The 13025-nt window shown below is 43.8% G+C and overlaps 1 protein-coding gene across 9 annotated transcripts in view; it reads left to right on the forward strand.

Annotated features, from left to right (window-relative positions):
• The window catches only part of afdna (afadin, adherens junction formation factor a), a 253647-nt gene that overhangs the window by 229342 nt on the left and 11280 nt on the right, over window positions 1-13025 (forward strand). For 4 of the 9 annotated variants that reach the window (XM_038803241.1, XM_038803250.1, XM_038803257.1 and 1 more), the window contains 3 exons: window positions 465-494; window positions 3751-3885; window positions 11767-12292. In XM_038803241.1, the coding sequence (XP_038659169.1) occupies window positions 465-494; window positions 3751-3885; window positions 11767-12292 (691 nt within the window). The remainder of the gene's footprint in view (window positions 1-464; window positions 495-3750; window positions 3886-11766; window positions 12293-13025) is intronic. The other 5 variants (XM_038803278.1, XM_038803288.1, XM_038803267.1 and 2 more) reach the window with 4 other exon arrangements.

Here is a 13025-nt window from a genome sequence, read left to right on the forward strand (position 1 = left end):
AAGGGGTCAAAATGAGCAGAAAGATTCTATAGAAGGAAAGATGTCAAGACAGTTGAAGGGGAATTGTGTTTTTTTTTGAGCAACGCCATGGAGATGAGTTGCAACACATTGTACGGTTAGATTGTAAAAATTCTTGATTCTGTGGACTATTCTCATGCGCTCTCTCAAGATTCATTATTAAGCACGGCTTCTGGAAGATTAGTAATTATTTTGATTCTTTTCCTGATTCTCTCTTTCAGGATGTCTTTTTAAAAATGAAAACAACTTGCTTCCTGTCTATTTTCTTTTATATGTCTGGCACTGAGCCCTTCCTGCTCTAGCAAGGAATGAGCTTACTGTTAACATTGAATGATTTCCATTTTTGTTACCGAAGGTAATAAAATTCAATCAAAGAAATAGCTATTGGCACTGTCTGAACTAATGATTTTGCTCCGTCTTTCCTTTTCTTCTTATCCATGCTGCAGACTGTTCCAGCCATCTCAGTTCTAGATTTGGTATGTTCTCATTCTCCCAACTAGTTTTCTTGCCTGTTTATTCTCCTCTTTGCATACTTATCTCTGGTTCTGAAGTCAGTAGTAACTTAATTTAATTTGTCCCTTGTAAATATGCCAAATATCCATCTTTTGGCCATTCTTTCCCTTTTGTGGTCTTGATTTCTATTTTTTTTTGTTACTTTTTAGAAAAATTGCATGTTTAAGATCTTGAACTTTGGAATAAGAATTTGAATGTTTGGGAGCAACCTGTGCAAAAGCAGTTTTGTTATGCAGGTCATCTGTGTTCTCATCTCTACCATCCCCTCTTTTGAGATATGCAACATTGCTGAGAATGCATTATCCTACGATTTCATCTATAACACTAACCTGTCACTAATCCTTATTGATATAAGGCAGAGACCCTAGATAAGTGGTAAACTCAGTGAAACACTGTCCATTCTCTTGAACAGCCCCTTCACCATAAATATAAAGATATGTTGAAAGTACTCAGCAGATCTGAACATTTTATATCGCTAACCTTTTACAGACCTGGGCTGAAGGGTCACCTTCTGTACTTTAAAAGGTCATTGTGCTGAAATGTTAGCTGTTTCTATATCTATAGATGCTGCGAGACCAGCTGAGTACTTCCAGTATTTTCTGTTCATATTTTCAGATTTTCATCATCCACAGTAGTCTGTTTGTTTCACTACAAAATAAATGTAATCTGTAAATAGCATCTCATTTTGATATGTGCTTCTAATTAGCTGTTACTCTGGTCTGTTCTAATTCTGAAGAACTATTCACTTGCTTTTCAAGTTGCAAAATCTTTTTCCCTACTTGATTTTTAACCAAAGCTAAACAAAATACAGCAGCACTGTGCCAAAGGTAAATTTATTCTTCCTCTTCTCCCCTTTATTAGTAGAAGTGTAACTAACCACAATTAAGGTTCATAACTGTACACACCTGGCCCCATGGAATTGTATATTCATTGCTTCAGTGTGTTGAGATTCTGTGGATCACTTAAATTTTGTATTGAATTTTTCTTCCGCACTGACCATGATACTTTTAACTTCACTCTGGCCCATATGGAAAGCTTAGTGAGAAACAATTTAAATTCCCCATTGATGCTTTTATATTTTTTCTCCTGAATGAGTTTAAGGAAATGTGACTTATAAATTGAATACACAATATAATAATTAATATAATAAAAATAAAAACAATACTGTGAATACAATACTTTATTGCATTTGTACATAATATATGCAGGTTTACCCCTCACTGCACCTTAACAAGCGGACAAAAATGTCCCAGTTCCTCTGGTTTATAATCTCCATACAGTAATGACTTGAGATTTAGTTTGCAAAAAGAAGTTCATTGTTTTTAACAAAGCTAGCTACAATTGGAAGTAAACTCTGTTAAGAATAGAAATGACTATTTTCATTGCAATGGCTGGAGAATTGAACTTTTACATGCTATGATCAGCAATGAATTATTTTAAATCCTTTTATGGAAAAAAGGTTTATGTTGAGTCTGAAAGTTGCTTAGGACTATCACTTACACTGGCTTGGCATGCTCATGTTTATAGGCAGCTTTGGTGTTTTGCCACAGTTCACCCAAGGATGGGAAAATATACATTTTGTTTAAAAATTGCATGTCGTCCACAAACAAATGTGACGGTGTTTTAGTTGCTTTATATGTTAAACAGTTACTATATGTCTTTGCGGTACGTCCCGTGTCTGATATTTGTTTTGAGGTATGATTAAATGGATTTTAAAGTATCTCTTTGTCAAGGTAAATGCTATAATGTGGGCAGGATGTCAGGTTTGGTAAATGTGTATGGTTTCTCTCTAATAATTACTGTAATATTCTTAAGAAATTGTAATGTCAAAGCTAGACTGCAAAACAGGAGTTGGCTTCACTGAAATATGTAGCCGTGCTAGAAAAGAGCGTTCTGCAGATGGAAGGAGGCCCATGCAATGACTCGATACAGGGGCAACAAGCTGTAACATGTTTATGCTTGTGAAAAATAGAACAGTTAAGTTAATAGAACCAGTTATATACTCTGGGCACTATTGAAGTCTGTTTGATTTGATGCTTGCTCTATTACCTCGAGGCTTAATAAAATTGTTGTGTAAGAAATAGACTGAAAGAGATGCAATTTAGAAATCTTTTGCAGAAAATAAAGTGTAGGATTCATGTGAAATTGCAGAAATCATCAGTAGAAATGTGAATCTTACAGGAAGCATCTGTATGTCCCTTCATTTTCTCGAACTAAAACTGCTAACAGATTTTCTCCCTGGAAGTGTGGCCTGATTTGCTGTACATTTTAGTGGAGGTGAACACCATTTGAATGTGCACTGCATGCACTTGTTAGAAAAATAGCCTAATGTGGGTTTAAAAGTGATGAAATATCAAAATGCAGCAATTAACATCGCAGTCAGCAATGCTCTTGTGTCAGTGCTGGTTGAGCTGCTGAAGAGGATTGCCCCGAGTAAGAGCTGACTGATGCTTCAAGCAGTTTTCGGGTAGTGTTGAATAGAGCAATAGTTGGAGGTTAATCAATACTTGCAACTGAAAGAAGTGTGCATAGAATGGATTTTATGGCAGCTGCTTTGGCAAGGGAGGAGGAAGAAAATAGCTAATAGAGCTGTATCTTAGGAGGAGCAACTTCTGGCTGCACATAACTCAGCTGCATTTCAATCGAAAACATTTCGGATAAATTTTACTCTGCCATTAAATCTATTACCGTTGTTCTAATATCAACGTAAAGCTTTTTGATTATTGATTTGACTTCAAGACTGAGTAAACTGTAAAACACAAAGTACTACTTGGAAAATTTATAGGAGCTCCCCATTACTTGTTACAGAATTGACATCATTTGTGAGGATAGCAGTCATCTTTTGGAGTAAGTCTAATCCTGTAAATGAATCAAATTCTGTAACAACATGTTGGGAGAAAATGACCTGTCTGGTTATTCTAAATTGAAATGTCACAATTTCAATATTGCAGTATTTCCTAAATATTCAATATTTCCTGATCAAAAAGTGATTTCTGATAGTGCAAGAATGGGCTTCCTGGTGGTTTGCTCTCGGATGCCAAAATGCTGATGTATGAAAGCTAGTGGTGATGACCTGCAAGGCTAGCATTGTGGTGATGCAAAAGAAAGTTCTTTATCCATCCCAAATGTGCCATAAGTTAGTAGTAACATGCTTTAAAAAGAACCTAAGTTAACTCTAATTCTTGTGTTTAAAATTAAATATCAACAAAATAATTACAGTTGCAAGATGAAGAACGCAGACGTCATCAGCAGCTGGAAGATATCCGAAAAAGGGAAGCAGAGGAAAGAGCAAGGCAAGATGATGAGCGTCACCGTCAAGAGGAGGAGCAAGCCAGGAGAGAAACTGATGAAAAGGTTGGGGTTTTTTGAATGTATAATTCCTTTACTTGTCCATGATCCGAGTATCCATCAAGTTAGTTCCGGTGAGGCTTGCCCTATTTGAATATCTTCAACTGCTTCTCAAGCATGTAATATATCAGAAAAGCCATTCGCTTTAATACAGTTTCTTCACATTGGCATTTGTGAGTTTAGCACTGGTAAACCTTGAAAAGATTTATTAACTTTATCTATAGTTGTCACACCCCTCGTAACAAATACTGGTTCTCTTTCCATTGTTAGTCTTCTACACCCATGCAAACAGAAGGCAAGTACCTATTTCAAAGGAGAGCAGATGAGTTATCCCTAGTATCCTGGCCAGTGTCTATCCCTCAATCGACATTGCCGAAGCATCACTAATTGCTCTCACATTGCTTTGTGGGGGAGCTACCTTTGTTCAAACTGGCCATCTCATTGACTGTAAAACAAGAGGTCCTGCAGTCACAAAACCTACTAAATACATGAAAGCCTATCGCCATCAGTCTTTCAGTCTCAGGTTTTAGTCAATCCTGTTCATGGTTATCTCCTAGGAGACATGCAACTTGCAGCCTTTTTGAGATTACGTTAATATTGTTGTCTTTGAGTTATGGAACTATATGCTGTGATTGCACAGTAGTTAAGTCAAGACTCGGAACTCTGGTTCAAACCTGCACTTCTCTTTTGTTTTGTGAAGAAATCTTAGTTTGCAGTTTGCTCGCAGCATTGCAGTGGAAGTTTGCTGCTAGGGCTGGAGGACTGAAATTGTATCTTTCTGTCTTATGACGTATCCTGCTGGCGCTGTCCTGGTGTGTACTAATGTTGCCAGGACTGTCAATTTTATAGATGAACCAATGTACTTGTAGATGTATTATCACACAATGAAGGTCAAGTGATAAGGTTGTATTGTTACAAATTCACTGAGGATTAAATCTGAATATTTTCTTCTGAATATTTACAAGGGGACTTATGCGGCACAGAAGATTAGAGAATGGAATTGGGAATCAAATCTTTCTCATTGTTAGGGTGAAAATGTTCTTTTACGTGAAATGCATTTTGACCATCCTTAATTCAATTCAGAGTGGCTGTGGACATCTATCTGTCTGTCATAGGTGATGCTGGACTGCACCAAGGACATACGTCATTTATGCATTGAAAGCATCTGTTGTGGCTTTCGAGATCCACTTGAGTGGCAATTCCTACTGTAGCAGGCACAGATGAATAGTGTTGGCTTGAGGTCAACTGATGTTTTTTCCTACAGACGGCTTTCTTTCCACCATCTGGTAATTTCTTTCCCGTCTGTTTTTCCCCACACCCTTCCTGACCGCCCATCTCCAGGCAGTCAGCAGCAAGGACATCCCATGCATTGACTGCAATCAGAGCCAAGTCGAAGGTTTGCTTGCAGACAACCTTTTATTGTACATGTGGGTGACCTATTGGTCTCTTGTGCCAATCGCAAATTTGCCATCATTAGAGATGTAGTTGTCATTCAGTTCACATGACCCAACTAACAGAGTTTCCGCTGACTCGCGGGTAAACATGCTCAGGATCTCTGCACGTTGGCGTGTTTGCATATTTGGCATTCTGTCTTTCCAGGAGGCGCCCAATATTCAACTGAGATAGTGACGGTGGAAGATTTTCACTGCTTTTCCTGGCTTGCATGAGTTGTCCATGCTTCACTACTGTAAAGGAAGGAGGATGCTGAGAACACATGCCTTGTCCACTTGAAGCTTTACGTCTTGGTTAGTTTGCTGTTGGTCGACTCTCAACTTTGACATAACAGGTGTGGCCTTGGCAATCCTGGTGCTGATTTTGGCATCAGGGGACAGGTTGATGGTAATTGATGATACAAAGTATGTGAAGTTGTCGATGACCCCCAGAGTGTTGATGGAAGATGTGGAGTCTCTATGTATTGGCCCATAACCTTGGCCGTCCTGATGCCGATCTTCAGTTCAAACTCCTTGGAAGCCTAAGAGAACTAATCTACAAGCTGTTGCAAGTGAACTTCAGTATGGGATGCCAGCATGGTACAATCAACAAAGAGCAACTCATGGACTAGGACATTACTCACTTTGGTTTTGGTGTGTTGTCTTGCCAAGTTTAACAGCTTGCCAAGAGCTCTGGTTTGCAGTTAGACACCCTCATTTCAGTCATCAAAACTTACAATAGTAGCTTTGTGAAAAATATGCCAGAATGCAGCTCTGCTTTACCCCACTGCTGATCTTGAAAGCGTCTGATGTTGCTCCATTTTAACAGACAAAACTGGGCATGTTCTCATGGAAAGAAAAAAATTCAACCCCTCCAGCTCCAATCCACCCTCCCCAATTTCCCTCGCCGCCGCCTGCTTCCTCAACTGATGTGCCAGCATCCTACTGGCCTTCTCCCTGTACTCGTATGCCGCCCCCCCTGGCTCTCCACAGTTGTCCCACTGCATTCCAGGAGCCCAAGCTCCATCTGGAGCTTCTGCCGCTCCTTTAATACTGCCTCATGGGGTGCCACGGAATCCCTCTGATCCACCCCCAAGATGTCCTCCACCAATCTCACCCTCTCCGCCTGTTCCACCTTCTCCTTATGTGTTGAATAAAAATTTAATTCTCCCCCCCCCCCCCCCATCGCCTTCGACGCCCCCACAGCGTGGAAGCCAAAACCTTCCCGTCTTATTCAGCTCCACATAATTCCAAATGGTCACCCTCACCCTCTCGCAAACTCCCTTGTCCGCCAGTAACCCTACATCCAGCCTCCCCTACAGCACCTGGGCCCCTTCCTGCGCCCCTTCCTGCGCCATTTACAAATCCACCCAGTGCGGCGCTTGTTCTGAGGCCACAATTGTCGAATACTCCAACCCTACCATCTCTGCCAACACACCTTGTCCAAAACAAAGAAATCAATACAGGAATACGGCACAGGTCTGCCACACTCACACGCTCCATAAACCCTAACAACTCCTTAGCCATTACCAAAACCTCTGGGACTGAGGGCATGATCAGTCCAACCCTGGATCCAGAACAGTGTTAAAATCGCTCTTCATAAGCTTGTCCAGGTCCGGAATCTTCGCTAGGACCCGCCTCTCAAAATCCACATCATCCCAATTTGGGGCATATATATTCACTAGTACCATGGGCATCCCCTCCAGCTTCCCATTCATCATCACATCTTCGCCAGCGATCATAATACTGCCCACCTCAAAGGCCACTCTCTTGTTAATCAGCACCGCCATCCAACCTATCTTATCTAACCCTGCCCCACCCAACCCTTTCTCAACCTCGTCTGGTTCCTCAACTTCAAGTGTGTCTCCTACAAAGACGCAGCTCCCACCTTCAGACAAGTGAGTGAAAACACATCCAAGCTCCATTTGGAGCTTCTGCCGCTCCTTTAATACTGCCTCATGGGGTGCCACGCATGGGGTGCCATGCAAAATGCAAAGCATTTTGACCGGGCCATTTAAGCCTTTGATGTTCCATCTGACCTGGACGTTCCACCTAACTAATAGGGTCAGATGTCTCACGCCCTCGCCCTCTCCCTCCCCCACCCTGCAGGTCAACCATAATCTCTCTTTAACCAGCTCCTCCATGCCCATGCCCCTCTCACCCGTGGGCCCTCCCCAAGATGTGTGCTGCCATCTCCTTCTCAAAAGAAACCCAATGATCACCCCTCACTCCCTCCGCAACTCAAACCCCACTTCACTCCTGGTAATTAGCCAACCAGCTAGCATGGCAGCCGACCCATTCTTTCCCCAACCGCCCATCACTCACAACTCCCCGAAATCCACAGTGAAAAAGAGAAAGAAGTCAAAAAGCAGACACTCACCCACTCCGTAAATACATCCACCGTCCGCCATACAAACCCACATTCTCCATCTTAACATCTCCATAGTTCAGTGTCCTCACCTACCACACAGTCTATTGTGTCTCATAAATTTGCCCACACCCTCCGGCATGTCAAAATAAAACTCCCGGTTCTGATGCGTGACCCACAAACGAGTAGGGTACAACACCCCAGACTTCGCCCCTTCCTTGTAGTGATGCAATTATACCTGCCCACCTCTTGGCCAACTCCGCTCCCAAATCCTGGTAAATCCTCAACTTGTTACCTTCCCAGGTGCACTTTCCTGTCTGCTTCGTCCACCTCAAAATCTTTTCCTTGTCAAGGAAGCAATGCAGTGGTACCACCATCACCCTCTAAGCGTCCCTCTCCTTCAGTCTCTTCCTCAGTGCCCTGTGCACTCGGTCCTCCTTGGGAGGGCAGTCAAAGACTCCCTGCCCCAGCAGCTTCTCGAACATGTTCGCCACATTTTGTGGTCTGCGCTCCCTCGCTCCCTTCAGGCTGCCCCACAATCGTAGATTTTGCCTCCTTGACTGATTCTCAAAGTCTTCCACCTTCCCCCTCAAGACTTTTGGCTCTCCAACACAAGCGCCATCTCGAGGCCAGCTGTTCCTCTTGTTCACCCACCGATCCCTCCACTTTCTGAAGCACCTGGCCCTGCACCTCCAACCTCTGCTCCACTCTCAATCACCGCCCTCAGCGGCTCCACCACTTTTGTCAGATCCTCTGAGGCATCCAGCCTCTGTGGCTGGAACTTTGCATTCAGGAAATCCACCAGTTGCTCAGACCATTGGGTAGGCAACGCCGTCCCAGCACTCTTTTTTTTTTTTCTTATGTCGTATCTTGAATACCCCTTCCAGCTGCTCCCTCCCACTCGTCATACTTCTGGTCAAGTAAGCCGTAAACCAGACTCGCCAATGGAGCACCACTATCCCTCGAAGCTCATGCACCTTTCACCAACCAACATCCCATAACTCGGGTAAGAAAGAGCCTTAGAATTCCACCTCGAGTGGGAGCCAACAAATCTGCGATCATTCACTCCATGGCCGCCACCAAGTCCTATTTCCTGCTACCTTAAATTTATTTCCTATTATCTTAACCTTTCTCAATACCTTAACTTTTTTTCCCATTACTTTAAAACTGTCTCCTTTGGTTACCATCCCTACTGCCAGGGGACCAGTGTCTTAATTACTTTACCAAAACCATTCATGATTTTGAAAACCTATCAAATTCCAGTTTCTCCATGCAACTGAACTCTCTTCGTTCACACTCTAGTAAATCTCTGCAGTAGCCTCTTCAAGGCAATAACACCTTTCCTAATGCCAGCTGCCCAGAATTGACTATTCTCCAATTGGCCCTAATCAGTGAATTTTATAAGGTTAAAAATAACTTTATTTAGTTCTCTACGCCTCTGTTTGTGAATCCAAGGATGACTTAACAGCTATCACAAATTGTCCTGCCACCTTGAAAAATTTGTGTACATTGGCATCCAGGTTTCTCTGTACCTGCATCCCCTTTAAAATTGTACTATTTGAGTTTAAAGCTTACATTAGGCTGAATCTTCTGTGAAGCAGTAATCACCGTCGCATTGCCACTCTTTTTTTTTACTTAACTTAGTCTGGAACTGTACCTTTCTCACCCGGACATCTGACCCGGGCTGCAGCGAAATTTGCAACGTAGCTGCTTCTAGAATTCTTCAATGCAGTGCATGATCATCAGGGGGAAGTGATGGCATGCACCCTTTTTATGGTACAAATTTGTTGTATGCCAGTAAGTAGGGTTTACATAGAACAGTACAGCACAGAACAGGCCCTTCAGCCCTCGATGTTGTGTCGAGCAATGATCACCCTACTCAAACCCACGTATCCACCCTATACCCGTAACCCAACAACCCCCCCCCCCCCCCCACCTTACTTTTTTAGGACACTACGGGCAATTTAGCATGGCCAATCCACCTAACCCACACATCTTTGGACTGTGGGAGGAAACCGGAGCACCCGGAGGAAACCCACGCACACACGGGGAGGACATGCAGACTCCGCACAGACAGTGACCCAGCCGGGAACCGAACCTGGGACCCTGGAGCTGTGAAGCATTTATGCTAACCACCATGCTACTGTGCTGCCCATGTTTAAATGTCGCAACGCCAATTTGAGAAGCTACAGCAACAAATGGGTGTGTGTATGTGGTGTGTGTGTGTGTGTGGGGGAGGGGGAGAGAAAGAGAGAGAGTGGAGAAAGTAGAGGTGGTCAGGGGTGTATGGGGAGAGTGTAGCCATGGTTCCAGTGGGTAGTCTGGGATGTGGGCTTCGCTGGCTAGGCCAGCATTTATTGTCCATCCCAAGTTGCCCTTCAAAAGGTGTTTATGAGCTGCTTTCTTGAACCGCTGCAGTCCATGAGGTGTAGGTACACCCACAAAAGTATAGTAACCTGGATTTAGAAGTGGTTTTAAACCTTCTAATGTTTGCTGGGTAACTGTTCTGGTAAGAGAGTCTGGACCATCCAAAATCACCCAACTTCTGATAGGAGTTTTGGAGGGTTTCAGACACGGGGCGGAATTCTCCGCTCCCCACGCCGGGTGGGAGAATCACGGGAGGGCCGGGCGACTCACGACACCCCCCCCCCCCCCCCCCCCCCCCCCCGGGCTCGGAAGAATTGCCACGCGCCGTTTTGCACGGCGACCGGCTATTCTCTGGCCCGAGCGGCCTGCCGTTTGCGACGGGTTCACAACGGCGGCAACCACACCTGGTCGCTGCCGTCGTGAACATGACGCCAAAAGCTGGATTGAAGCTTGTGGGGGGCGGAGAGGGGAGTGAGCACGGCCGTGCTCGGGTGGGGACTTTCCCACATTCGGTGCCCACCGATCGTCGGGCCGGCGTCTCAAAAGGACGCACTCTTTCCCCTCCGCCGCCCCGCAAGATCAAGCTGCCATGTCTTGCGGGGCAGCGGAGGGGAAGACGGCAACCGTGCATGCGCGGGTTTGAGCCGTCGTGACGTCAGCCGCACATGCACGGGTTGGAGCCGGCCAACCTGCGCATGCGCAGCTGACGTCACGTAGGCGCCGCCGTCGCGTCACTCTCGGCCCGGCAGCCGAGAGTTACGGAGCGCCACTCCTAGCCCCCCGGGTGGGGGTGAATAAGGTGAGAGGAGCCGCCTCCGAGGCAGTCGTGAAACTCTGCCGAATTCGCAACGGCCTTCCCGATTTTTCGCGGGAGCGGAGAATTTCGCCCAGGGTCTATTGGAAGTTGAAACGTCTTAGGAAATTCCCATGCATTCCTTGGTGTGGAGTTCTGAAGGGACCTCCAGCACGTCACCCGGAGTTTGACCCCCACCCCCCCAGAGAACGGAGGATCTTGGCAAATGTCTTTTCTCAGCCTTCCTACCAAAATAACACTTTGCATTAAATGTGGCTATTTTATAGTCCACGTCTTCCTGCCCTCTTACTGGATTTCCAATTTTCAAGTCCCAAGGAGAAAATGCTGGATAATCTGAGCAGGTCTGGCAGCATCTGTAGGGAGAGAAAAGAGCTGATGTTTCGAGTCCAGATGACCCTTTGTCAAAGCTTTGTCAAATTATATCCTTTTATCCAAGTTTCATATTATCTACATACCTTAAATTATGTCCTATGATTGCCCTAAATTTCAGTAAGCTGATTATTGTATCTCATGAAAGCATATTTCAGGTTGACTCATCGAAAAAAAAGGTAAAAGACAGTAACTGTACATTTTCTGCTTTTCCTGTAATTGTGAGAAAATACATATGAAATGCATGTGATGCACTTTAGATTCATAGTAATGAACTTCTATTAAATTTGATGTACAAGAATAATTTTGGCTTCCTTGGGCAAGAAAAAATTAATTCTAGTTGAAATGCTATTTAGATATAGCACAGCCAAGAAACAATGTGATTTTACTATTTGGCAGATAAATCCCTACTAACTTATCAAATCTAAAACAATCAGTTATTCCTGGTTTGGTTTGAAGTTGAGTAAAAATAATATGAGGAAAATAGACCTGTTCTGAGTTTCTACATCCTGACTGACACAGCTTTCTACTTTTCACAGAGAAGACAGGAAGAAGAATATTATACACGTTTGGAGGCTGAAAGGCGTAGACAACAAGAAGAAGCTGAGCGGAAGTTGCTGCAACCTGATGAACCTGGTCTGTACAGGCCTCCTCTTCCAAGGGACTATGCTTCTGAGACCCAGCAGTATGAGTTCCCTCCCCCACCCCATTCATCTAACGCTCCTCCCCCTCCTCAGAGAAACATCTCTTACATCAAAACACAGATCGTCTCCCCTGACACAGTTTACACTGCCAAGTTTGTCCCATACAATGATGAGGACGAGGAAGATGCAAATCTTTCAGGTCAGGATAAGTACTCCATCACAAGAAAATCGTATGGTGATCTCCCTTCTGCCCCTAAGCAGCCGCCATTCATTCGTCAACCCCGCCCGGTTTCAGATGGCTACTATCTTTCAAACTCATTCCGACCACCATCTGCCAATGCCAACAGTACTGCTCCAAATGCTGGTGTGCCCCCTCCCCCTCCAACCAAACCAAGCTTCATGCCACAGAGTGGTTCGAAAGGTAGAGACAAGAACAAGTAACAATCTTATATTCCTTTTAGATGTTTGGACTTTCAAGTTCTTCCAACTTCCTTAGAGAGATGCAACTATAATTTTTTCCTGATGTACAAGTCTCTTCCTCCAAAGTAACAAAATTTTCATTTGGTACTCGAATCAACCAATCATTTTATCCTTAAAGTCACTGAATATTCTCTTTTCAACTTCATAGCCTCTATCTCGGATTCTCCTTCTCTCAACTCAAATATTTTTGTTGCACTTCCCTAATATTCTTAGTGGTCCTTAATTCTTTTTAAGTTTGTTCCAATCAAAGTACTGTTGGTTTTGGTTTTGAGTCTGTTCTGTTCTGTGAATGAATGCATCCCAAAAGCCCCTCTTCATGTACCGGAAGAGAATGTGGCACCTTTAACGCAATGGTATGCTTGCGGTTTTTACCCATTTTGAGAATTTTCTTTTACCATTCATGTGGCAAAGGGGAAGTGATCTGGTGTGACCTAACTTAGCATTATGAGCATGATTAGTTGTGAACCAACAACAAATGCACTTGTTGAAATTATATAAATGTGTGCCTCTTAACCAATAGATAACCTTTAAATTTAACTCATAGCTACATAAATAATTTGTTTCTTGCTTAGGGTAGATAAATGTAGGTTTCACAACTGTTTGCCCATAATGCTTAGAATGCAATCTGGCCGTAGAATTTGATTACTCTAAATTATGGTCCATGTTGCATTCAC

Source organism: Scyliorhinus canicula, chromosome 1 (genome assembly GCF_902713615.1).
Source record: "Scyliorhinus canicula chromosome 1, sScyCan1.1, whole genome shotgun sequence".
Taxonomy (NCBI): domain Eukaryota; kingdom Metazoa; phylum Chordata; class Chondrichthyes; order Carcharhiniformes; family Scyliorhinidae; genus Scyliorhinus; species Scyliorhinus canicula.